At 43.4% G+C, this 26,283-nt stretch overlaps 1 protein-coding gene across 1 annotated transcript in view; it reads right to left on the reverse strand.

Annotated features, from left to right (window-relative positions):
• Positions 1–26,283, reverse strand: part of LOC122553947 (uncharacterized) — a 126,448-nt gene that overhangs the window by 59,269 nt on the left and 40,896 nt on the right. The window contains exons 9-13 of the mRNA XM_087989515.1: positions 20,522–20,648; positions 17,047–17,147; positions 13,875–14,002; positions 12,386–12,452; positions 7,091–7,186 (exon numbers count right to left, since the gene is read on the reverse strand). Of these exons, the coding sequence (XP_087845641.1) occupies positions 7,091–7,186; positions 12,386–12,452; positions 13,875–14,002; positions 17,047–17,147; positions 20,522–20,648 (519 nt within the window). The remainder of the gene's footprint in view (positions 1–7,090; positions 7,187–12,385; positions 12,453–13,874; positions 14,003–17,046; positions 17,148–20,521; positions 20,649–26,283) is intronic.

Raw genomic sequence — 26,283 nt, forward strand, 5'->3', positions numbered from 1 at the left:
GACAGTAAAGGAATGGCAGTATATTTCTGAATCAAGATGACTTGATTTGATTTAGTTTATTTATTGTCACGTGTGTTTTGTTACAAAATATTAGATTAGATTAGATTACTTACAGGGTGGAAACAGGCCCTTCAGCCCAACAAGTCCACACCGACCCGTTGAAGCGCAACCCACCCACACCCATTCCCCTATATTTACCCCTTCACCTAACACTACAGCGGTCATGGGTTTGGAAGGTACTGTCTGAGGATCTTTGGTGAATTTCTGCAGTGCATCTTGTAGATGGTACACCCTGCTGCTACTGAGCATCAGTGATGGAGGAAGTGCGTGTTTGTGGATGTGGTCCCAAATTGTGGGTTGCTTTGCCCTGGCTGGTGAACAAGCTTCTTCAGTGTTAATGGAGCTGCACCTATCCAGGCAAGTGGGGAGTATTCCATCCCACTCCTGACTTGTGCCTTGGAGATGGTGGACAGGCTTTGGGGAGTAAGGAGGTGAGTTACTTGCTGCACGATTCCTAGCCTCAGACCTGATCTTTTGGCCACTGCATTTATGTAGTGAGTTCAGTTGAGTTTCTGGTTAATGATTACCCCCAGGATATTGATAGCGGGAGAATTCAGTGATGGTAACACCATTGAATGTCAAGATGTGGTGGTTAGATTGTCTCTTATTCGTAATGATCACCGCCTGGCATTTGTGTGGCGCCAAAGTTACTTGCCACTTGTCAGCCCAAGACTGGATATTGTCCAGATCTTGTTGCATTTGAACATGGACTGTTTCCCTGTCTGAGGAGTTATGAATGGTGCTGAACATTGTGTAATCATTAGTGAACATCCCCACGTCTGACCTTATGATGGACAGAAGGTAATTGGTGAAGCAGCTCAAGATGGTGGGGCTGAGGACACTACCCTGAGGAACTCCTGCAGAGATGTCCTAGAACTGAAATGACTGACCTCCACAACCATCTTCCTATGTGTCAGGTATGACTCTAACAAGCAGGGAGTTTGCCCCCTGATTCCTATTGATTCCAGTTTTACTCGGGTTCCTTGATGCTACATTCAGTTGAATATGGTCCTGATGTCAACGGTTGTCACTCTCCCCTCCCCTCTGGAATTCAGCTCTTTTGTCCATGTTTGAATCAAGGCTGTAATGAGGTCAGGAGCTGAGTGACCCTCGTGGAACCCAAACTGGGTGTCACTGAGCAGGTTATTGCTGAGCAGCTGCTGCTTAATAGCACTGTTGGTGACCCCTTCCATCACTTTACTGATGATCAAGAGTAGACTAAGGGGGTGGTAATTGATCAAGTTGGATTCTTCCTGATTTGTGTGTGCAGGACATTCCTGAGCAACTATATACTTTGCCGGGAAGATGCCAGTGTATTGGAAGGACTTGACTGGAAAGTGGTAAGTTCAGGATCACAAGTCTTCAGTACTATTGCTGGAATGTTGTCAGAGCCCATAGCCTTTGCAATATTCAATGCGTTCAACTGTTACTTGATATCACGTGGAATTGGCTAAAGACTGGGGATTACTGGAGGAGGCAAGTATAGAACATGCACTCTGCAGCGTTGGTCAAAGATTGCTGCAAATGCTTCAGCCTTACCTTTTGCACTGATGTGTTGCGCTCTTCCATGATTGAGGATGGGGATATTTGTGGAGCCTCCTCCTCCAATAAGTTGTTTAATTGTCCACCACGATTGATGACTCAATGTGGCAGAACTGTGGAACTTAGCTCTGGTCCATTCATTGTGGGATCGTTTGGTTCTGTCCATCACTTGCTGCTTATCCTTTTTGGCATGGAAATAGTCCTGTTTGGTGGCTTCACCATGCTGATGCCTCATCTTCAGGTACACCTGGTGCTGCTCCTGGCATGCCCTCCTGCACTCTCCATTGAACCAGGGTTGATCCTCTGGCTTGATGGTAATGATTGAGTGGGAGATATGCCGGGCCATGAGGTTACAGATTGTGCTGGAGTACAGTTCTGCTGCTGTTGATGGCCCACTGCACCTCATGAATGCCCAGTCTTGAGTTGTTAGATCTGTGTGAAGTCTGTCCCATTTAACACAGCGACAGTGCCACAGAACTCGATGGAGGTTATTTTCAATGTGAACTCAGGACTTTGTCTCCACAAGGACTGTGTGGAAGTCAGACTTAGCGATATTGTCGGGGTTAGTATCGTCTGTAGCTGGCAGATTAAGAATGATGAAGTCCAGTATGTTTTTTCCCTCTTGTTGATTCCCTCACCACCTGCCACAGACCCAGTCTAGCAGCTGTGCCCTTTAGGACCTGACCAGCTCAATCAGTAGTGCTGCTGCTGAGCCACTCTTAGCGATGAACATTGAAATCCCCTCCCAGAGTACATTTTGTACCCTTGCCACTCTCAGTGCTTCCTCCAAGTGCTGTTCAACATGGAGGAGTATTGATTCCTGGTAACCAGCAGGAGAGTTCCTTGTTCATGTTTAACCCACAGCCATGAATTCTATGGCTCCAGGGTCAATGTTGTGGTCTCTCAGGGCAACTTTACTTTGCAATTTGAGAGGGAGAAGCTGGAATCAGATATAACAGTATTACAGCTAAATAAAGGTAACTATCGAGGCATGAGGGAGGAGGTGACCAGAATTGACTGGGAGAAGAGCCTAGCAGGAAAGAGAATGGAACAGCAATGGCAGGAGTTTCTGGGAGTGATTCGGCAGGAACATAAAAATTCATCCTGAGGGAAAAGAAGCATACTAAAGAGAGGACAAGGCAACCATGGCTGACCAGGGAGTCAGAGATAGTATAAAAGCAAAAGAGAAAGCATATCATACAGCGAAGGGTAATGGGAAGCCAGAGAATTGGGAAGCCCACAAAGATTAACAGAGGAGAACTAAATAAGAAATGAGGATGGAGAAGACTAAGTATGAGGGTAAGCTAACCAGTAATATAAAAGAAGATTGCAATAGTTTCTTTAGATATTTGAAAGGCAAAAAAGAGGCAAAAGTGGACCTTGAGCTGCCAGAAAATGAGGCTGGAGAAGTAGTAATGGGGAACAAAAAAATGGTGGAGGAACTGAATAAGCACTTTGTGTCAGTCTTAATTGTAGAAGACATGAGTAACATGCCAAAGATTCATGCAAATCAGGGGGCAGAGGTGAGTATAGTGACCATTCCCAAGTCTCAGATGGAAGAAAAACTGAAAGGTCTGAAGGATAAATCACCAGGACCAGATGGACTACATCCCAGAGTTCTAAAGGACATAGGTATACGTGGTCATCTTTCAGGAATCACTGAAGTCGGGGAGTGTCCAATCATTAATGTAACCCTTCGGTTTAAGAAGGGAGTGCAAAAGGCAGGAAATTAGCCTGACCTCAGCCATTGGCAAGGTTTTGGAGTCCATGGTGAAGGATGAGATTTCTGAATACTTAGAAGTGTATGGTAAAATAGGGGAAAGTTAGCATGGTTTCATTAAGGGGAGGTCAACAGGTTAGACCAAGGAGAGCCAGTGGATGTTATCTACCTGGATGTCAAGAAGGCCTTTGACAAGGTGCCACACAGGAGGCTGCTGAGTAAGATAAGGGCCCATGGTGTTAGAGACAAGGTCCTAGCATGGATAGAAGCATGGCTGTTTGGCAGAAGGCAGAAAGTGGGGATAAAAGAGTCCTTCTCAGGTTGGAAGCTGGTGAGAAGTGGTCTTCCACAAGGGTTGGTGTTGGGGCCACAACTTTTCACTCTATACATTAATGATCGAGATGAAGGAACTGAGGGAATGCTGGCTAAGTTTGCAGATAATACAAAGATAGGAGGAAGGACAAGTAGCATTGAGGAGATGGGGAGGCTGCAGAAAGATTTAAGGAGAAAGTGAGGACTGCAGATGCTGGAGATCAGAGCTGAAAATGTGTTGCTGGAAAAGCGCAGCAGGTCAGGCAGCATCCAAGGAACAGGAGAATCGACGTTTCGGGCATAAGCCCTTCTTCAGGAATGAGGAAAGTGTGTCCAGCAGGCCAAGAGAAAAGGTAGGGAGGAGGGAGTTGGGGGAGGGGCGTCGGAAATGTGATAGGTGGAAGGAGGTCAAGGTGAGGGTGTTAGGTCAGACTGGGGTGGGGGCGGAGAGGTCAGGAAGAAGATTGCAGGTTAGGAAGGTGGTGCTGAGTTCGAGGGATTTGACTGAGACAAGGTGGGGGGAGGGGAAATGAGGAAACTGGAGAAATCTGAGTTCATCCCTTGTGGTTGGAGGGTTCCTAGGCGGAAGATGAGGCGCTCTTCCTCCAACCGTCATGTTGCTATGGTCTGGCGATGGAGGAGTCCAAGGACTTGCATGTCATTGGTGGAGTGGGAGGGGGAGTTGAAGTGTTGAGCCACGGGGTGATTGGGTTGGTTGGTCCGGGTGTCCCAGAGGTGTTCTCTGAAACGTTCCACAAGTAGGCGGCCTGTCTCTCCAATATAGAGGAGGCCACATCGGGTGCAGCGAATGCAATAGATGATGTGTGGAGGTGCAGGTGAATTTGTGGCGGATATGGAAGAATCCCTTGGGACCTTGGAGGGAAGTAAGGGGGGAGGTGTGGGCGCAAGTTTTGCATTTCTTGCGGTTGCAGGGGAAGGTGCCGGGAGTGGAGATTGGGTTGGTGGGGGGTGTGGACCACGCCCTCCGTGACTCCCTCATCAGGTCCACACCCCCCACCAACCCAACCTCCACTCCCGGCACCTTCCCCTGCAATCGCAAGAAATGCAAAACTTGCGCCCACACCTCCCCCCTCACCTCCCTCCAAGGTCCCAAGGGATTCTTCCATATCCGCCACAAATTCACCTGCACCTCCACACACATCATCTATTGCATCCGCTGCACCCGATGTGGCCTCCTCTATATTGGAGAGACAGGCCACAAGGACATTAGTGAACCAGATAGGTTTTTCGACGGTTGGAGGAAGAGCGCCTCATCTTCCGCCTAGGAACCCTCCAACCACAAGGGATGAACTCGGACTTCACCAGTTTCCTCATTTCCCCTCCCCCCACCTTGTCTCAGTCAAATCCCTCGAACTCAGCACCGCCTTCCTAACCTGCAATTTTCTTCCTGACCTCTCCGCCCCCACCCCACTCCGGCCTATCACCCTCACCTTGACCTCCTTCCACCTATCGCATTTCTAACGCCCCTCCCCCAAGTCCCTCCTCCCTACCTTTTATCTTAGCCTGCTGGACAAACTTCCCTCATTCCTGAAGAAGGGCTTATGCCCGAAACGTCGATTCTCCTGTTCCTTGGATGCTGCCTGACCTGCAGAAAGATTTAGACAGGTTTGGAGAGTGGGCAAAGAAGTGGCATGTGGAATACGTGTGAGAGTGTAGGAAGTTTGGTAGAAAGAATAGAGGCATAGATTATTTCCTAAATGGGGAGAAAATTCAGATTTTGGAAGTGCAAAAGGATTTAGGAGTCCTAGTCCAGGATTCTCTTAAGGTAAACTTGCAGGTTGAGGTGATAGTTAGGAAGACAAATGCAATGTTGGAATTTATTTTAGAATATAAAAGCAGAGATGTCCTTCTGAGGCATTATAAGGCTCTGATTAGACCACATAGAGAATGCTGTGAGCAACTTTGGACCCCACACCTCAGGGAGGATGTACTGACCCTGGAGCGGGTCCAGAGGAGGTTCACCAGAATGGTCCCAGGAATGAAAGGCTTAACATAAGAGGAATGTTTGAGGACTCTGGGACTATATTCAAGGGAGTTTAGAAGGTTGAGGGGAGATCGAATTGAAGCTCACAGAATACTGAATGGCCTGAATAGATTGAATGTTGGAAAAATGTTTCCATTAGCAGGACTCAATGGCGCAGCCTTAGAGTAAAGAAAATACCTTTTAGAATAGAGATAAGGAGAAACTTCTTCAACCAGAGAGTTGTGAATATAAGGAATTCATTGCCACAGAAGGCTGTGGAAGCCACATCATTTAGTATATTTAAACAGAAATATTTAGGTTCTCGATTGTTAAGGACATCAAAGGGAGAAGGTGGGAGAACGAGGTTGAGAAACTTATCAGCCATGATTGAATGGTGGAGGAGACTCACTGGGCCAAATGATCTAATTACTGCTGCTATGTCTTATGATCTTAACTCCCTCCTGACTCTAAAGCATTGTATAACCACCTCTGCTAGGTCTGTCCTGTTGGTGAGAAAGGACATATTCAGGGATGGTGATGGTGGGGTCTGAGACACTGTCTGTAAAATATGATTCCATAAGTGTGACCATGTCAGGCTGTTGCTTGACTAGTCTGTGAGGGAGCTTCCCAATGTTGGCACTAGCCCCCAGATGTTAGTGAGGAGGACTTTACAGGCTTGACAGGTCTGTTTCAGCCATTGGCCTTTCCTGTGCCTTGGTCCTTGCCAGGTGGTCTGTCCGGTTTCATTTCTTTGTTGAGACTTTGTAGTGATTGAAACAACTGAATGGCTTACATGGCCATTTCAGAGGGCTGTTGAAAGTCACCACATTGCTGTGTGTATTCTCAATGCAAATATGGGACTTTATCTCCACAAGAACTGTGTAGTGGTCGCTTTTACTGATAATTTCATGGACAGATGCATCTGCAACTGGTATATTGGTAAGGATAAGACTAAGTTAAATGTTCCTTTTTGATGGATTCCTCACCGCCTGATGCTGTTCATACTATATATCATTCTTCTTCCTCTTAGTAGAGCATCCAACAGCAAGGAGGATATTTGGCCCATCTTGTCTGTGTTAACATTTTGAAAGGATTAACCAATTGTTTCTATTATCCCTGCTCTTTCCCTATTTTTTCATGTTCACTATGTATCCAATTCCACTTTGATCGATATGACTGAAACTTCTTACACTGCCCTTTCAGGCAACACATTCCAGATTACAACTGACTTAAAATAATTACTCACTTAAAACACACACAAAAAAAACCTCTCATCTCCTTACGTGTGTTTGTATACAACATGTCTGTGTTACTCTCTCTATCACTATCTCTTTGTGTGTGACTGTTTGCTTCTATCTTTTGCTTTTCATTTCTCTTTTACTCTATTCCCCTTTATATCTCTTCCTTTTTATGTTGCTCCCTCTATCTCTCTGCCTTTGCCTGTATCTCTCTCTCTTTCTAAGAATCCCCACCTGGTATTGCTTTTCAGTATTCATCACCTTTCGGATTAAGTAGGAATTTTGTCTCTGCTTTTTGGTTTTTAGTTGTTTCTTCCTTTTCGTCACACGCTGCAAAATAAAAGAGAAAAGGGTGATAAGGTTTCTTCAAGTACTGTTATCAACATTCTCTCATTATCAAAGCCAGTGCATCTCTCTATAAATACTCACCTTAAATGTGCCCCAATCGAGACCTCTGAATAACACAAAGGTATTTACAACAATCACACTGTAATGCTACAACAGTTCAGCCAGACACTGTTCTTAGGGCTAAAGATATCATAGAGTATGAGGAGAAAGTGGGAACAGGGGACGGAGCTGGATGATCAGCCATGATCATACTGAATGGTGGAGAAGGTTCAAAAGGGTGAATGCCCTACTCAAATTGCTCAGAGAGCAGTTGAGAGTCAACCACATGGCTGTGGGTCTGGAGTCACAAGCAAGCCAGACCAGGTGAGGAGGGCGGATTTCCTTCCACAAGGACATTAGTGAACCAGATAGGTTTTTTTCTAACAATCAAATGGCTCCATTATCATCAGTAGATACTTCATTTCAGATTTTTTGAACATTGAATTCAGATTCCCACCATCTGCTGTCGTGGGATGTGAATCCAGGCCCCCAGAACATTAGCTGAGTTCCTGGTTTAACATGCTTGCAATTATACCACCAGGCCATTGTAACCCCGAATGTGTATCCTGATGTCTATCCTCCAATCTTTGAACTCTGATACCGTGCATTCCTTTTCGTCTGCACCATCAGCAGCAGGACCTTCATCCCCAAATACTGGAACTCTCTCTAAGACCTTCTGTTCAAGTCGCTCTTTCTCCCCACCTTCCATACCATTTCAACTGTGCCTGAAGCCATCCTGAAGAAGGGCTTATGCCCAAAATGTCAATTCTCCTGTCCCTGGATGCTGCCTGACCTGCTGCGCTGTTCCAGCAACACATTTTCAGCTCTGATCTCCAGCATCTGCAGACCTCACTTTCTCCTCCCTGAAGCCATCTCCTCAACTCCTTTGAGTTCTACATGGATGTGACATGGTTGCAACAATTACTTGCAACACCCAACAATTAGATGACTATGAACCATCATGCAAACAGCTTCAAGGATTTCTCAATGGTTCCCAAGAGGTAGGAGGCTTAGGATACAATTCCCAAGCTTCCTGCATCCTTTTGGTGTGTCCTCCTCACACAGACGCTAAAAGGCTGAGCATCAGCAAGAGATTTAGTTTGCAACAGCTAACAGTCAGATTGGGTTTGTACCCTTTAATGTTGGGAAGAATGACAGTTGATCACATTGAACCGTGTAAGATGCTGAGGGGAGTTGATAAGGTGACTGTTTCCTCCTGGGAGAACTGCATTTAGAGGACACAGTTGAAGAATAAGACATCTGCTTGTTAACAAGGAAGTGAGGACTGCAGGTGCTGGAGGTCAGAATCAACAAGTGTGGTGCTGGAAAAGCACAGTGGGTCAGGCAGCATCCGAGGAGTAGGAAGGTCAATGTTTCAGGCATAAACCCTTCATCAGGAATGTGTCCTCTAAATGCAGTTCTCCCAGGAGGAAATATCCACCCTATCAACTCCCCTCAGGATCTTACACATTTCAATGTGATCAACTGTCATTCCTGATGAAGAACTTATGCATGCAATGTCAATTCTCCTGCTCCTTGGATGCTGCCTGACCTGCTGTGCTTTTCCAGCACCACTCTCTTAACTAGGATACTGTAAACCTTATGAGTTTCACTCTGCTCCCATCCTGTCACTTTCAGTGTTTCTGTGGTCTAATGTTCTTGACACAGTCCTTTCTTATTCAACACCAAAACATTAACAATGTTTACTATGAATAGAAACTTTCAACTGATTATTCCCTGATTAGTTTTGGGATGCGGAAGTATTATTAGGGTAACTCCTCAATGGTGCCTTACTAAGACCAACTAACTCAGCAGAGACTAGGAGAAGACTGCAATTTCATTTAGACCCAGATCAGATTTACTTATCTAAAGGACGTTATTGATCCAGTTTAACCTTTATAACAATCCATGGCTCCATTTTCATCAGTAGATACTTAATTTCAGATTTTTTGAAAATTGATTTCTGATTCCACCATCTGCTGTGGTGGGATTTGAACCCAGGCACCTAGAACGTTAGCTGAGTCCCTGGATTAACAGCCTTGCAATTATACCACCAAGCCATCGTAACCCTGAATGTGAATCCTGATATCCATCCTCCAATCTTTGAACTCTGAACAATACGTTTATGGCCATTTTGCTGAGACTATTTTTACTATCAGCATTTTTAAAAATGTGTTTATTCGGTGAAAGTGTCATTCCTCAAGATTATTCAGCTAGACTCTAATAATCCATTAATGTGGATTATTCAGTGGCACACCTGGCTATACCATTAGCCAGTAGACTGGTGGTGTTTAATCCTCTGGTACGACTCCCGTGTCACAGCACACTGGTGAGCTGCGATGAGGTGGGAGGTGTGCTGTGGAATTTTCTGGGAGTTGTGCTGCTTATCTGAGCATCGAGACAGTGTCTGTGCCTCTGATCTCCTCTGGAGCCTTTATGTCTACTATTGAAGGCAGTATCTCTGACAGCAGGCGCCCTGATCGACTGGGCTAGCACAAGCCTCCAGAGCAGCATATGCGTAGACTTGAAAAGAAGGGGATATGCTATGGAATTGTTTGACTCATTCAATTGTGCCTTGATACTAAAAAGATTGGGGACCACTACAGTAAACCAATGGGAGCCATTAAAAGGTAGAGGAAGGGATGATATAAATCAACATGCTTCCTAGGCAGAGGCGAAAATGTGTTGCTGGAAAAGCGCAGCAGGTCAGGCAGCATCCAAGGAACAGGAGAATCGACGTTTTGGGCATAAGCCCTTCTTCAGGAAACATGAAGAAGGGCTTATGCCCGAAACGTTGATTCTCCTGTTCCTTGGATGCTGCATGATCTGCTGCGCTTTTCCAGCAACACATTTTCGGCTCTGATCTCCAGCATCTGCGGTCCTCACTTTTTCCCTTCTTAGGCAGAGGACCAATCTTCCCACGGCATAATCATACAGTCGCAGAGTCATACAGTACAGAAGAAGCCATTCAGCCCATCAAGTCTGCACTGACAAAAACTACTCTCAATCTGCACTGGACCTATTTTCCTTGGCACATAGCTTTGAATGTTATGACACTTCAAGTTCTCATCCGAGTATTTTTGGAAGGTTACGAGCTTTCCAGCCTCCAGTACCCCCCCTGGCTGTGCATTCCAGATTCCCACCACACTCTGGGTGAAAAAGATGTTTCCTCAAATCTCCTCTAAATCTCCTGCCATCACCTTAAAGTTATGACCCCCCCCCACCCCCCCTTGTTATTAACCCCTCAACTAAAGGGAATTTCTATCCGAAAGTCCATGCCTCTCATAATCTTATTCATCCCACTAAGGTCCCCTCTCGGCCTTCTATGCTCGAAAGAAAACGCTCAGGGAGAAGGTAGGGCGGATCAGGGATAGTGTTGGGAACTTGTGCGTGGAGTCTGAGCAGATAGGAGAAGCCTTAAGCAAGATTTTTGCTTCAGCTTTCACTAAGGAAATGGATCTTGTTGTGAATGAGCACTTTGAGGAGCTGGGATACAGGCTTGACCAGATCAAGATTGATGAAGTTGATGTGCTGGAAATTTTGGAAAACATTAAGATTGAGAAGTCCCCAGGGCCAGACCAGATTTATCTTAGGTTGCTCCAGGAAGCGAGAAAGGAGGTTGCTAAGCCGTTGGCGAAGATCTTTGCCTCCTCACTCTCCATGGGAGTCGTACCGGAGGATTGGAAGGAGGCGAATGTTGTTCCTCTTTTCAAGAAAGGTAAAAGGAAAATCCCCGGCAATTACAGACCAGTCAGTCTTACGTCTGTGGTCAGCAAAGTTTTGGAAAGAATTCTGAGGTATAGGATTTATGACTATTTGGCAAAGCATAGTGTGATTAAAGGCAGTCAGCATGGCTTTGTGAGGGGCAGGTCATGCCTCACAAATCTTATTGAGTTCTTTGAGGAGGTGACAAGACTGGTCAATGAAGGTTGAGCAGTGGATGTGGTGTATATGGACTTCAGCAAGGCATTTGATAAGGTATCCCATGGTAGGCTCATTCATAAAGTCAGGAAGTATGGGATAGGGAGATTTGGCTATCTGGATTCAGAATTGGTTGGCTGACAGAAGGCAGAGAGTGGTTGTAGATGGAAAGTATTCTGCCTGGAGGTCAGTGTTGAGTGAGGTCCAGCAGGGCTCTGTTTTTGGGTCTCTGCTCTTTGTAGTTTTTATAAATGACTTGGATGAGGAGGTTGAGGGGTGGGTGAGTAAATTTGCCAATGACACAAAGGTTGGAGGTGCCGTTGATAGTATTGAGGGCTACTGCAGGCTGCAGTGTGACATAGACAGGATGCAGAGCTTGGCTGAGAAATGGCAGATGGAGTTCAACCTGGATAAATGAGAAGTGATGCATTTTGGAAGGTCGAACTCGAATGCTGAGCATAGGATTAAAGACAGGATTCTTGGCAGTGTGGAGGAAAAGAGGGATCTTGGTGTGCAAGTACATAGATCCCTCAAAGTTGCCAGCGAAGTGGATAGGGTTGTTAAGAAAGCATATGGTGTTTTGGCTTTAATTAACAGGAGGATTGAGTTTAAGAGTCACGAGGTTTGCTATAGCTCTACAAGTCCCTAGTGAGACCACACTTGGAATATTGTGTCCAGTTCTGGTCGCCCTACTATAGGAAAGATACAGAGGCTTTGGAAAGGGTGCAAAGAAGGTTTACCAGGATGCTACCTGGACTGGAGGGCTTGCCTTATGAAGAGAGGTTGAATAAGCTCAAACTCTCTGGAGAGAATGAGGAAGAGAGGTGACCTGATCGAGGTATTCAAGATAATGAAAGAAATGCATAGAGTCAATAGCCAGAGACATTTCCCCAGGGCAGGATTGACTGGTTTGAGGGGTCATAGTTTTAAGATATTAGGAGAAAGGTATAGAGAGGATGTCAGAGGAAGGTTCTTTACCCAGAGAGTTGTGAGTGCATGGAATACATTGCCAGCGGTGGTGGTGGAAGCAGAGTTATTGGGGACATTTAAGTGACTGCTGGACATGCACATGGATAGCAGTGAGTTGAGGGGTGCGTAAGTTAAGTTATTTTACTTTACATTAGGATTAACCCTTGGCACCACATTGTGGGCCAAAGGGCCTGTTCTGTGCTGTACATTTCTATGTTCCGTCCTGATCTTATCCAACCATTCAGTACATACCTGGTGGGCCTTTCTTCCAAAATGCAAAGACTGGTCATCAGACTCGGAACTGTTTGAACCAGTGGTGCTGAAATGAGAGGAGAACTAATAAACATTTCACAAAGCACAACAACCCATTCTCCACATTGTCACTCGTGGTTCAACGGATAACATTCTCATCTCTGAGTCAGAAGGTTGTGAGCCCAAGAGACTTGAGTATGCACTCTAGACTGATATAGTACTGAGGGAGTGCCACACTGTTTTCTTTATTCTTTCATGGGAAGTAGGCATCATTGGCAAAGTTAGCATTTGTTGCCCATTACTGATAATCTTTGAACGGCAATTATAGAGGGCATTTTAGAGTCAACCACATTCATTTGGGTCTGAAATCACACATAGGCCAGACCAAGGAGGATGGCAGCTGGATGTACCTACAGGCAGGTATTACCTAACTACATTCCCTGCAGAGCATTAGAGGACCGGATCGATTTTTTTTCCCAAGAATTGATGATAGTTATCATGGTCACCACCACAGTGGTGATTCCAGATTTACGAATTGAATGTAAATTCTACCAGCTGCCATGGAAGGGTTTGAACCCATGCCTTTGGTGTCTGCATGATTAGTCCCGTGATATTACCACTGTGCCACCTTTTTGCACAGGTCTGTTCGGGAGGTTTCAACAGACAGTAATATTGGGCAATGGAAGTGATGCAGTAAATGTGCCCACAGTTATTTCAAAGGATTACTTTTTAAAAAATATATTCATTGGACATGGGTGTTGCAACCATGCATGCTAAATGCTCTTGAGAATGTGACGGTGAGCTGCGTTTTCGAAGTTTTGCAGTCCTTGGAATGTGGAGCACCCAACATGCTGTTAGGGAGAGAGCTCCAAGATATTGACCCAGTATCACTGAAGAAACAGCAAGTCTGTCTGGTCAGTTGCTTGATGCAGTTAGCGGTACTCCCATATATGTGCATTGATTCCCTCAGTAAGGAAGGAGGGGGGAGGCAAATGCTAAACTTGTCTATCTTGAACATGATCCTAAGGCACCAATTCATGTAGTTGGCAAAATGTTTTTGTCTATCTTGTGCTATTCCCTCGTCATTTATCCTCCAGGTAACCTAGCAAAGAATCACAGCGGACTCCAAATGGTAACTCTCTCTCCACTGATGCTGCCAGACCTGCTGAGTTTCTCCAGCACGTCCTTATTTTTAAACATCTGAATACTATCAGGAGCAGTGTAAATCGAGCTTTCATATACTAATTCCCTCCACGTAGAGGGAAATGCTCATATTTGATTTGGCAAGTTGAAGACCCAGAACACTCAACGTGAGGAATCGAATGTCCAGTCTGGGCAATGACCTGGCCATAGTCTAAAGTGTTCTATAATCCCTGAAAATATGAAAGATACTGTGGTCCGCAAGGAAACACTGGAAACTTGATAGATGCCCAGTAAACAAAGGAGAGGGTGCCCTTTACTATAATCAGTAAAAAATATTGTTGTGTACCTGGATTCGATATAGGATAGGATATCTCCCAGCGATGCATCAGAATCATACTTTGTACCAGACATCTCCATTTTGGCAGCAATATGTTCTTTTATTTGGTTCTGCAACTGCCTTTTGCATTGGATGTACTATTGAGGAGACAAAGAATCAAAAAATGCACTTCATTAAATGACGGGGCATGAAGTCAGCAGCTTATTCTACACTCTGTTCTCTACACAAGGTATTAAAATTAATGAAGTTGTATTTTTCAAAAGGCTGAAAGTAATGTGGATATAGCCTATGGATATTGTTCTTGTGGGAACAGGTTATGGTAGAGGAGATATGATGTTAGTTGGGATTTGAAATAGCAGTCTAGAAAACAAGACTGCATACATATTGGGATAATAGAATTACAGAAACAGGCCCTTCAGAGCAACAAGTCCACACTGACCCTCCGAAGTGTAACCCACCCAGACCCATTCCCCTACCCTTTTACTCTATATTTACCCCTGGCTAATGCATCTAACCTACACATCCATGAACACTCTGGGCAATTTAGCATGGCCATTTCACTTAACCTGCACATCTTTGGACTGTGGGAGGAAACTGGAGCACCCGGAGGAAACCCATGCAGACACGGGGAGAATGTGCAAACTCCACACAGTTGCCTGAGGCTGGAATTGAACCCGGGTTCAGGAAATAAACATGGACACATTTTGTATTGGTGATATTGGAACTGAGGTTCTATAGACGTTAGAAAGAAAAACTTGGGATGTGAATTTGACTTGGTTTGGTTGATGAATGTGTGAAATATGAGATTTGACAGGTTTTGGAATGAATAGTCAGGGATCCAAGGAATAGATGTGAAATTAGGCATATATTAACTGTGAGGTAAAAGCAATGACTAAAGATGCTGGAAACCAGATTCTGGATTAGTGGTGCTAGAAGAGCACAGCAGTTCAGGCAGCATCCAAGGAGCTTTGAAATCGACGTTTCGGGCAAAAGCCCTCAATCAGGCCTTTATTCCTGATGAAGGGCTTTTGCCCAAAACGTTGATTTCAAAGCTCCTTGGATGCTGCCTGAACTGCTGTGCTCTTCCAGCACCACCAATCCAGAATATATTAACTGTGAAGTCATTAGATGTTGAGATGTGAGATTGGAAAACTGTTGAGATGTAAGGTCAGTAGATTTTGGGATGTGAGATAGGGAATGTATTGGGATGCAAGTTCAGTAGTTGTTGGGATGTAAGATTGGGAAAACGTCGGGATGTGAGGTTGGGAAAAAGTTGGAATGTGAGGTCAATAGATATTAGGATTTGAGATTGGAAAAATATTGGTAAGTGAAGTTAGATAGGTGTCACAATGTAAAGATGGGTAGACAATGAAATTAATAGTGAGGGATATGTCCATGCAAAAATACTCTATAAGAAACACAAAAAAAGATCAGGCAACATCTGTGGAGAGAGACCAAGAGCCAACATTTCAGGTCAATAATCTTCCATCAGAAGAAGTTTACATTCTGGAGTCTGATTTCAATCTGAGGGACGGGGGGCACTTTGATGACCATTTTTCAAGCCTGCATAGATTAGTTGATTAAAAAAAAATTCTGCAGGGTGGAACAAAGCCATAGGATGTTCCAAGCTGTGTTTATCCAAAACATCCTTAGAGCTACTATATTGATGATAAAATTGGCCTCATTATCTGGAGTTGAGATGAGCAAAGCAAGTTTGTTTTCCTTTCAGTAACAGAATGTACACTTGTGTAGATTGTAGGAAGGAGATTGGACTGTTTTAGTCTTTGATCTTGCTCTCCTCCCAACACATCAAGTTTTCTGCCATACCACATTTATCATGTGAAAATGCCAGGTACAGGAGCATAGGAACAAGTGAGTTCAACAGAAGAGGTAAGTTCTCCATTTCCTTGTGTTCACACTGTCACTTAAATGTTCCATGTATTTGAGATGTTGATTTTAAAAAAAGACGTTGCATTTTTATGACAACTTCCTTGATCTCACAACATCCCAAATTCCCCAACAGACAATGAAGCACTTTGAAAAGAGTAGTGACTTTTGTAATGCAGGAAATGCACCACAAGCAACAGTGAAACAATAACAAGATAAACTGAGTGATTTGGTTTGAGGGATCTTCCCAGAGAGCAGGTAGTTCCCCTCTCTTCTTTCTTCACTAATACGATGGAATCTCCTAGATTCATCTGAGAAAGTAGATATGGCCTCAGTTTGATGCTTAATTCAAGAGATTATACCTCACTGTGCAGTACTCCTTCAATACTCCTTCTGAAGAGTCAGCTTGGATTCAAGTTTACGACTGTAGAGTGAAACTTGAATTTGCAACCTTGACTGGATTCCCTACAGTGTGGAAACAGGCCCTTCGGCCCGACCAGTCCACACAGACCCTCCAAAGAGCAACCCACCCAGATCCATTTCCCCTCTGACTAATGCACCTAACACTACGGGCAATTTAACATGGCCAATTCACCTGCCCTGCACATTTTTGGACTGTGGGAGGAAACCCACGCAGACACGGGGAGAATGTGCAAACTCCACACAGATAGTCACCCAAGGCTGGAATCGAACTTGGGATCCTGGTGCTGTGAGGCAGCAGTGCTAACCACTGAGCCACCATGCAGTATCATTGAGTCAGAAGCAATTGGTTCGATAGAAGCATTTCCCTTCTCTCCATTGCTACCTTCTCCGAATATTTCCCTCAATTAAACACTCTACTCATTTCAAATTTATTAAAGGCTAAAATGTTTGCAGTTACTTTGATTGTTTTAACATCATTCAAACCATCTCTACAAATAAGGTCCTTAAATTAAACTTTAAAACAAAGTCTGACACAGTCTCTGGACTGGTTTGGCAGAGTATCCAGTCTATGAAATGGATCCACATGTATTGAAAAACTAAAAGATCCAAAATTCATCCCATAACAGGGGCCTGAATTGAATAGAACTGTGAATGTTCTTACCCACTGACTGGAGAACTGGTGAGAAATTCCTGTCTGTTTTATGGGGCAGCCACTTAAATGGCCAGCATCAGTCGGGCCTTGCCAGGATTCAGAATCTCAGCAGCAGAAGTCCTGCTTGCCAAGAGCTGATGGCACTTTGAATAAGATTAGCATTTGAATACAATTAATACAGGCAGGCTACACCAACATATTTCCATTCTGCAAGTTTACCTTGGACTGATCAGGATCACAGTAGTCCAACAGGGTGTCACAAAACTCAAAGCCCACTGATTCCAGATCGTTTACATTGAAATGGACGTCCCCACTGTTCCCTGCAATGAAACAATCAGAGTCAAGATTCAAATAGCTTATTTTCAATATGTTGCTTTGTTGGAGGAAATGGGGACTGACTCCCACCATATGTACACTGGCAATCCAACTGGAACAACTGGGAACTGAATCACCAACCTAATATTCCTTAAACAGGTTTGGAATTGAGCACCTGCCTATCCTTGCAAGATCATTGATTTTAAGGGGACAAGGCTAAAGAAATTGGAACGGACTCCCCAAGACCAGCACCTTCTACATCCTCAGTTAGGTTTCTTTTTCTGTTCGTTCATATGATGTGGGCATCACTGGCTGGACCAGCATTAATTGCCCATCATTCGTTTCCCTTGAGATGATGAGTTTTCCTGTTGAACTGCTGCAGTCATTCTACTATAGGCAAATACAGACTACCATTAGGGATGGAGACCCAGGACTTTGACTCAGTGACACCAGAAGAACTGCAATATATTGGGACGTGTATCTCACCATGCGCACTTGATCAAAGCACACTTTGGAGATGCCGGTGTTGGACTGGGGTGTACAAAGTTAAAAATCACACAACACCAGGTTATAGTCCAACAGGTTTAATTGGAAGCTCACTAGCTTTCGGAGCGACGCTCCTGATGAAGGAGCGTCGCTCCGAAAGCTAGTGTGCTTCCAACTAAATCTGTTGGACTATAACCTGGTGTTGTGTGATTTTTAACTTTGATCAAAGCACCACCTAGTGGTCTGGGCCAAGGTGGAAACAAATATTTCCCTAAGGATATGGGGGACAGATGAAAGCCACAATATATTCAGGTAGTAGGACTGCAAATTAAATATGTTTGTGAGGCTCCTGCGTACGTTAACAGTCATTTTAATCTTCATATAAAATGATAAACTCAGAGTTGCTTAGAATAGTATTTTCTGGGCTCAACAAGGGTCTAAGTTGCTATGGATCTGGTGTTATGCATAATTAACAATGTATTATGTATTGTTAGGAATCTCATATAAAGGGAATTTCCCACGAAGAGAGATCATAATTGCAAAAACTTTCACATTCAATTTCAAAATAATACACTTAATTCCAATAAAATTAAATAATCTAAATTAAATAAATCCAATTAGTTCGACAGAAGGAATGAATTAGGTAGTGTCAGTTGGGAAATCAGATTAAAAGGTAGAAAGACATAACCAAAAATGTTAATAAACATACAAATTTTCTATGAATACATATTTCACTAAGCAATAAAAACTCTGTCACAAAAGTGATCATCTGTGGTTGCCAGAAGTGGTCAAAGATATATTAGATTCTAAAAGGAGTTTGTAACATAATCCAGAGGATTAGTAAACTTTAGGATTTGCTGAATTTAGAGATGCAGAAAGAATGACAAAAATTTGATGAATAGAGAGAATGTAGAATGTAATTCAATTAAACTAAAACCAGATTCTAAGAGTTTCTACAAGTGTGTAAAATGAAGAGAACAGATCATGTAAGTCTCAGTCCCTTAAAGACTGACATAGGATAAATAATAATTATCACAGAAAAGCGAGGGAGATACATCTGCTTTCAAAGTAAAAACACAAACAATCTAGAAATAAAGAGGAACTTGGAGTCTAATAATCTAATAATTAATAATAGTAAAGTAAAATTGCTATAGAAATTAGTGGGACTAAAAGCTAACAAATCTCCAGGGATGTGATGGATTACGTCTCAATGTTGTACAGAGGTAGCTGCAGAGAATGTAATCTTCCAGAATCCCTCAGATTCTAAATAATCCCCATAACTTGTAAAATAGTGAAGACAATTTTGTTGCTCAATAAAGGACAGAGTGAGAATACCAGAGAGTTAAATGCCAGTTTGTTTGACATCTACTGTTGGAAAATTCTAGAATTAAATCTTAGAGATGTAATGACAGGACACTATGGACGCAGACCAGATCAGTAGCAATCTAGCCTGCAGGTGGTTCTGGAAATGGCCTGTTTCCACACTGTAGGGAATCTAATCTAATCAAAATTATTATTCTAAGCACCTGTCACATGCCATGAGCCCATTTTTCAAACTAATGTTGTCAATCTGATTTTGCCATTTTATATGAAATCCCCTGTAATTATTGAATTACCTTTAACTCCTCTTGCATATTGAATCATACTCTAAGTAACTGTATAGCTACTTCCACCAGTGTATCTTTAAAAGGTGTTCATTCACAGGAATTAGGCTTCACTAGCTAGGCTAGTATTTCATATCCATCTCTAATTGCTCAGGAGGCAGTTAAAACTCAACCACATTGTTGTGGGTCTGGAGTAACATGCAGTCCAGTTCACATTAGGATGGCAGTTTCCGTCCAGAAAGGGCATTAGTGAACCAGATGGTGTTCTCCAACAATCAACAATGGATTCATGTCATCATTAGATTCTTAATTGCCAATTCTTATTGAATTCAAATTCCACTAACTGCTATGGCAAGATTCGAACTTGGATCCCCAGAACATTTATCTGGGTCACTGGATTGATAGAAGGAAGTGAGGCCCGCAGATACCGGAAATTCAAGGGTCGAATTGTAAATGGGAAGGCATTAGCCTAGTAGTATTATTGCTAGACTATTAATTCAGAGAGTTGAAAAGGGTGGCACTAGAAAAGCACAGCAGATCAGGCAGCATCCGAGGAGCAGGAGAATCGACGTTTTGGGCATAAGCTCTTCATCAGGAATGTCGATTCTTCTGCTCCTCGGATGCTGCCTGACCTGCTGTGCTTTTCTAGTGCCACCCTTTTCAACTCTCTGAATTAATAGTCCAGCAATAATACTACTAGGCTAATGCCTTCCCATTTACAATTACAAACACAGGCCATTCAACCCAAAAGGCCTATGTTGGTATTAGGTGCATTTTATGTGAGCCTCCTCCAACTTTACTTCATCTCAAACTATCAGCATGTCCCTCTATTCTTTTCTCTTGCATGTATCTATCTGGCCTCCCCTTAAATACCTCTGGCTATTTGCAACGATGGCTTCACATGGTGATGAGTTGCTAATGACACTTCAGGTAAAGATATCTCTTTTAAATTTTTGATTGGATTTATTGGTGATTATCTTACATTTATGACTCTGAGCTTTTGACTCTCCTAGATATGAAAACGCCTTCTCTTCCTCTACCCCATCAAACTCCTCCATAATTTTAAGGATTTCTATTAGTCTTTAGTCTCTCTGCTCTAGACAAATGAAATATTCTTCTATGATAATGTAGTAAAAAAATGACTACACATCAATATATTAATATATGCATTTCTCCTATCATTGTGTCTTCACACACTCCATTATCCCACAACACAATGGATCACAAACCCTTGATTTCTCAATCCATAAACAGATTGAGGTAGTTCTGCTCTGATATACTGCTCTTACCCAATGTGGAGCCACAGAAAGTTGCTTCCAGGGTGTAACTGTTGGTGACTCCCATCCTCCACACCACCACACGTCCTGTTCCTTCCTTAGCCCGCTTCACATGGAATTTACAACTTTGAAAACAAAACTGGAATGAAAAGGGGAGTCAGTGGGCAAAAGTCACAATCATACTCACTTGTCACTGGCAGAGAGAAACATCTAACTGCTCAAAGAAGTTGACACCTTTTAGCATCATTCTGAAACATGTTATTTATCTCAATTACTGCCCATCTTCAAATAAGCAATGAAATAAAATAAGTGCAGAAATGATTCATTCAGTCCTTCGAGCCTGTTCTGCCATTCAATGTAATCATTGCTGATCCTTTAGCTCAATGCCACATTCCTGCTTTCATCCCATACGCTGATGCCTTTAAAATCTAAAAATTGCCTGGACCAGATGGGCTACACTCTAGAGTTCTAGAACATAGAACATAGAAGAATACAGCGCAGTACAGGCCCTTGGGCCCTCGATGTTGCGCCGATCCAAGCCCACCTAAACTACACTAACCCACTATCCTCCATATACCTATCCAATGCCCTCTTAAATGCCCATAAAGAGGGAGAGTCCACCACTGTTACTGGCAGGGCATTCCATGAACTAACGACTCGCTGAGTGAAGAACCTACCCCTAACATCAGTCCTATATCTACCCCCCTTAATTTAAAGCTATGCCCCCTTGTAATACCCGACTCCATACGCGGGAAAAGGTTCATACTGTCTACCCTATCTAACCCCCTAATCATCTTGTACACCTCAATCAAGTCACCCCTAAACCTTCTTTTCTCTAGTGAAAACAGCCCCAAGTGCCTCAGTCTTTCCTCATACGATTTTCCTTCCATACCAGGCAACATCCTGGTAAACCTCCTCTGCACCCGTTCCAATGCCTCCACATCCTTCCTATAGTATGGCGACCAAAACTGCACACAATATTCCAGATGCGGCCGTACCAGAGTCTTATACAACTGCATCATGACCTCAGGACTCCGGAACTCAATTCCTCTACCAATAAAAGCCAGTACGCCATATGCCTTCCTCACCGCACTATTTACCTGGGTGGCAACTTTCAGAGATCTGTGTACATGGACACCAAGATCCCTCTGTTCATCCACACTACCAAGTATCCGACCATTAGCCCAGTACCCCATCTTTTTGTTATTCTTCCCAAAGTGAATCACCTCGCACTTAGCTACATTGAATTCCATCTGCCACCTTTCTGCCCAGCTCTGCAGCTTCTCTATATCCTGCTGTAACCTGCCACATGCTTCCTCACTGTCAACAACTCCTCCGACTTTCGTATCATCCGCAAACTTGCTCACCCAACCTTCTAACCCCTCTTCCAGGTCATTTATAAAAATGACAAACAGCAATGGTCCCAAAACAGATCCTTGCGGAACACCGCTAGTGACGGCACTCCATGAAGAAACTTTGCCATCAACTACTACCCTCTGTCTTCTTCCATCCAGCCAATTCCTAATCCAAACCTCCAATTCACCCTCAATGCCATATCTCCGTATTTTCTGCAGTAGCCTACCATGGGGAACCTTATCAAACGCCTTACTAAAATCCATATATACCACATCTACCGCTTTCCCCTCATCAACCTCCTTCGTCACCTTTTCAAAGAATTCAATAAGGTTTGTGAGGCACGACTTGCCCTTCACAAAACCATGCTGACTATCCTTGATCACATTATTCCTATCCAGATGTGCATAAATCCTATCCCTTACAATTCTCTCTAAGACTTTGCCCACAACAGAAGTGAGACTCACCGGCCTATAGTTACTAGGGCTATCCCTACTCCCCTTTTTGAACAAGGGAACCACATTTGCTATCCTCCAGTCTTCTGGGACTACTCCTGTAGACAAAGAGGACATAAAAATCAAGGCCAATGGCTCTGCAATCTCCTCCCTTGCTTCCCAGAGAATCCTAGGATAAATGCCATCAGGCCCAGGGGACTTATCAATTTTCACCTTTTCCAGGATTTCCAACACCTCTTCTCTACATACCTCAAAGCCATCCATTCTACTTATTTGTGACTCAGTATTCTCATCTACAACAATGCCCTGTTCCTGAGTAAATACTGAAGAAAAGTATTCATTCAGTGTCTCCCCAATCTCTTCCGCCTTCACACGCAACTTCCCACTACTATCCTTGACTGGACCTATTCCTACCCTAGTCATTCTTTTATTCCTAACATACCTATAGAAAGCCTTAGGGTTTTCCCTAATCCTATCGACTAAGGACCTTTCATGTCCCCTCCTTGCTGCTTTTAGCTCTCTCTTCAGGTCCTTCCTGGCTACCCTATAACTCTCAATCGCCCCAATTGAACCTTCACGTCTCATCTTGAGATAGGCCGCCCTCTTCCATTTAACAAGGGATTCCAATTCCTTATTAAACCACGGCTCCCTCGCACGACCCTTTCCTTCCTGCCTGACAGGTACATAATTATCAAGGACACTCAATAGTTGCCCCTTGAACAAGTTCCACATATCCTTTACACTCTTGCCTTGGAGTCTACTTTTCCAAGCCACACATCCTAAGTCATGCCTCACCGCATCATAATTTCCCTTACCCCAACTATAACTCTTGCCCTGTAGTACACACTTATCCCTCTCCATCACGAGTGTAAAAATCACCGAATTATGGTCACTATCCCCAAAGTGCTCACCTACCTCTAATTCTAACACCTGGCCTGGTTCGTTACCCAGAACCAAATCCAGTATGGCCTCACCTCTTCTGAAGAACCTAACTGAAGATATAGTGGTAGCTTTAGTTGTGATCTTTCAGGGATCACTGGAGTCACAGAGAGTCCCAAAGGGCTGGAAAATCACTAATGCAACTCCCTGTTTAAGAAGGGAGCAAGGCAAAAGACAGGAAATGATAGGCCGATTAGCCTGACCTCAGATTTGATAAGATTTTGAAGTCCATTGTGAAGGTTGAGATTTCTGAATACTTGGAAGTGCATTGTAAAATATGGTAAAGTCAGCATGGTTTCATCAAAGGGAGGTCAAGCCTGACAAATCTGTTAGAATTCTTTGAGGAGGCAACAAGCAGGTTAGATCCAGGAAAGCCAATGGATGTTATCTACTTGGACTTCAAGAAGGCTTTTGTATTGCACAGGAGGCTGCTGAGTAAGATAAGGGCCCATGGTGTTAGAGGTATGGAGAGAAGCTTGGCTGTCTGGCAGAAAGCAGAGAATGGGGATTAAAGGTCCCTTCTCAGGATGGCAGCCGGTGACAAGTGGTGTTCCTCAACGCTCAGTGTTAGGACCACAACTTTTCACTTTATACATTAATGATCTGGATGAAGGAACTGAGGGCATTCTGGCTAAGTTTACAGATGATACAAAGATCAGTGGAGGGACAGGTAGTATTGAGGAGGCAGGAAGGCTGCAAAAGGATTTAGACAGGTTAGGAGAGTGGACAAAGAAGAGGTAGATGAAATACAATGTTGGAAAGTGGGAGGTTGTGTACTTTGGTTGGAAGAATAGAGGCATGGACTAGTTTCTAAAAGGGGAGAAAATTCAGAAATTGGAAGTGCAAAGGGACTTGGGAGTCCTAGTCTAGGTTTCTCAAAAGGTAAACTTGCAGTTGAGTCAGTAGTTAGGAAGGCAAATACAACATTATTATTCATCTCAAAAGGACTAGAATATAAAACCAGGGGTCCCTCTGATGTTTTGTAAGGCTTTGGTCAGACCATGTTTAGTATATTGTGAGCAATTTTGTGCTCCATACCTCAGGAAAGATGTATTGGCCCTGGAACAGGTCTCGAGGAGGTTCATGAGAATGATCCTTGGATGATCCCTTCCTGATGAAGGGCTTATGCCTGAAACATTGATTCTCCTGCTCCTCAGATGCTGCCTGACCTGCTGTGCTTTTCCAGCACCACACTCTCGATTCTGATCTCAGGAATTAAAGGTTTAAGGAACATTTGAGGACTTTGGGACTATACTTGATAGAGTTTAGAAGGATGACGGGAGATCTAATTGAGACTTACAGAATACTGAACAGCCTGGACAGAGTGGACGTTGGGAAGTTGTTTCCATTAGCAGGAGAGACTAGGATCTGTGGGCACAGCCTTAGAGTAAAGGGAAAACCTTTTAGAAATGAAATAAGGAGAAATGGTTTTTAGCCAGAGAGTGGTGAATCTGTGGAATCTATTTCCACAGGAGGCTGTGAAGGCCAGGTCATCAAGTAGATTTAAAACAGAGAAAGATAAGTTCTTAATTGCCGAGGGCAAACGTTACAGGAAGAAAGTGGGAAAATGGGGTTTTCATAGTTTCATAGTAATAGAGGCAGGGATAGGCCATTTGGCCTGTTGAGCCTGCACTGCCACTAATTAAGGTCATGGTTGATATATCCATCATCCCAGCTCCTCCAACCTGCATTATCCCCATAACCCTTAATTTCCCTCCTATGCAACAACCCATCCAACTGGGTCTTGAATATATTTAATGAAGCTGCCTCTACTGCTTCCCTGGGCAGAGAATTCCATAGATTCACTACTCTCTGCAAAAGCAATTCCTCCTTATCTCTGTCCTAAATCTACTTTCCCTAATCTTGAGGCCATGTACTCTAGTCCAAGTCTCACCCACCTGCAGAAATAGCTTTTCTGCCTCAATCTTATTTATCCCTTTCATAATTTTATAAGTTTCTATAAGATCCCCTCTCAATCTTCTAAATTCTAGTGAGTACAGTCCCAAGTGGCTCAACCTGTCCTCAGAGGGTAACCCCCTCATCTCCGAAATCAACCTCTGCGCTCTGGTGACCCTCCTCTGCACTGCCTCCAAAGCCAGTGTATCCTTCCTCGAGTAAGGAGACCAGGACTGTGCACAATACTCCAGGTGCAGCCTCACCAATGCCTTGTACAATTGCAGCAGAATTTCCCTGCTCTTAACTCCAATCCCTCCAGCAATGAAAGCCAATATTCCACTTGCCTTCCTGATTACCTGTGGCACCTGCAAATCAACTTTTAGCGATGCTTGTATGAGCACTCCTAAGTCCCTCTGTACAATAGCATGCTGCAATCTTTCACCATTTCAATAATACTCTGATCTATTATTTTTAAAAAGTGAATAACGTCACAATTACCAAAACCTATCAGCCATGATTGAATGGCAGAGCAGACTTGATGGCCGAAATGGCCTAATTTCTGCTCCAATGTCTAATGGTCTTTCTTGAGTATATTCAGTAACTTGACCTCCACACCCTTCCATATGTCCTCTACCTTGTGTGTGAAGAAATTTTTCCCTATCTCAATCTTAAATGGTCTACCCATACCCTGAAACTGTGATCCCTGGTTCTAGATTCCCCAGGCAGGGGAAACATCCTCTCTATATCTGCTCTGTCCAGCTGTGATGATACTATGGTTTTAAGCCGTGCATTTTATATTATTTTGTTAAGCATTTCAATAGAGTTCACTTAAACCAATTATTTTCTTTTATTTTTATTTTGTCTGTATTTTAACTGTCGCGTAAAACTAAAGTGTGTTTTGCTTAAAGTCGAGTAGTTTGACCAATTGAATTGCATCTGCAATGCAATGTCTTACATTTACCTTTAAAATAAGAAAAAGTTAGGTTCTAGGCTATGTTCTTAATATATTTTGAGGGGTTTGGTCTGATCCATAACACAGTCTTGTTTGAATTTTATTCAATGAAATCTGATCCTATCTCATCCTTCAAAATTCTAGTGAATGTAACAGAGTCAAACCAATCTCTCTTCATA

Source organism: Chiloscyllium plagiosum, unplaced genomic scaffold (genome assembly GCF_037043375.1).
Source record: "Chiloscyllium plagiosum isolate Xiang-an unplaced genomic scaffold, Cpla_swu_hap1 HiC_scaffold_8, whole genome shotgun sequence".
Classification (NCBI taxonomy): Eukaryota; Metazoa; Chordata; class Chondrichthyes; order Orectolobiformes; family Hemiscylliidae; genus Chiloscyllium; species Chiloscyllium plagiosum.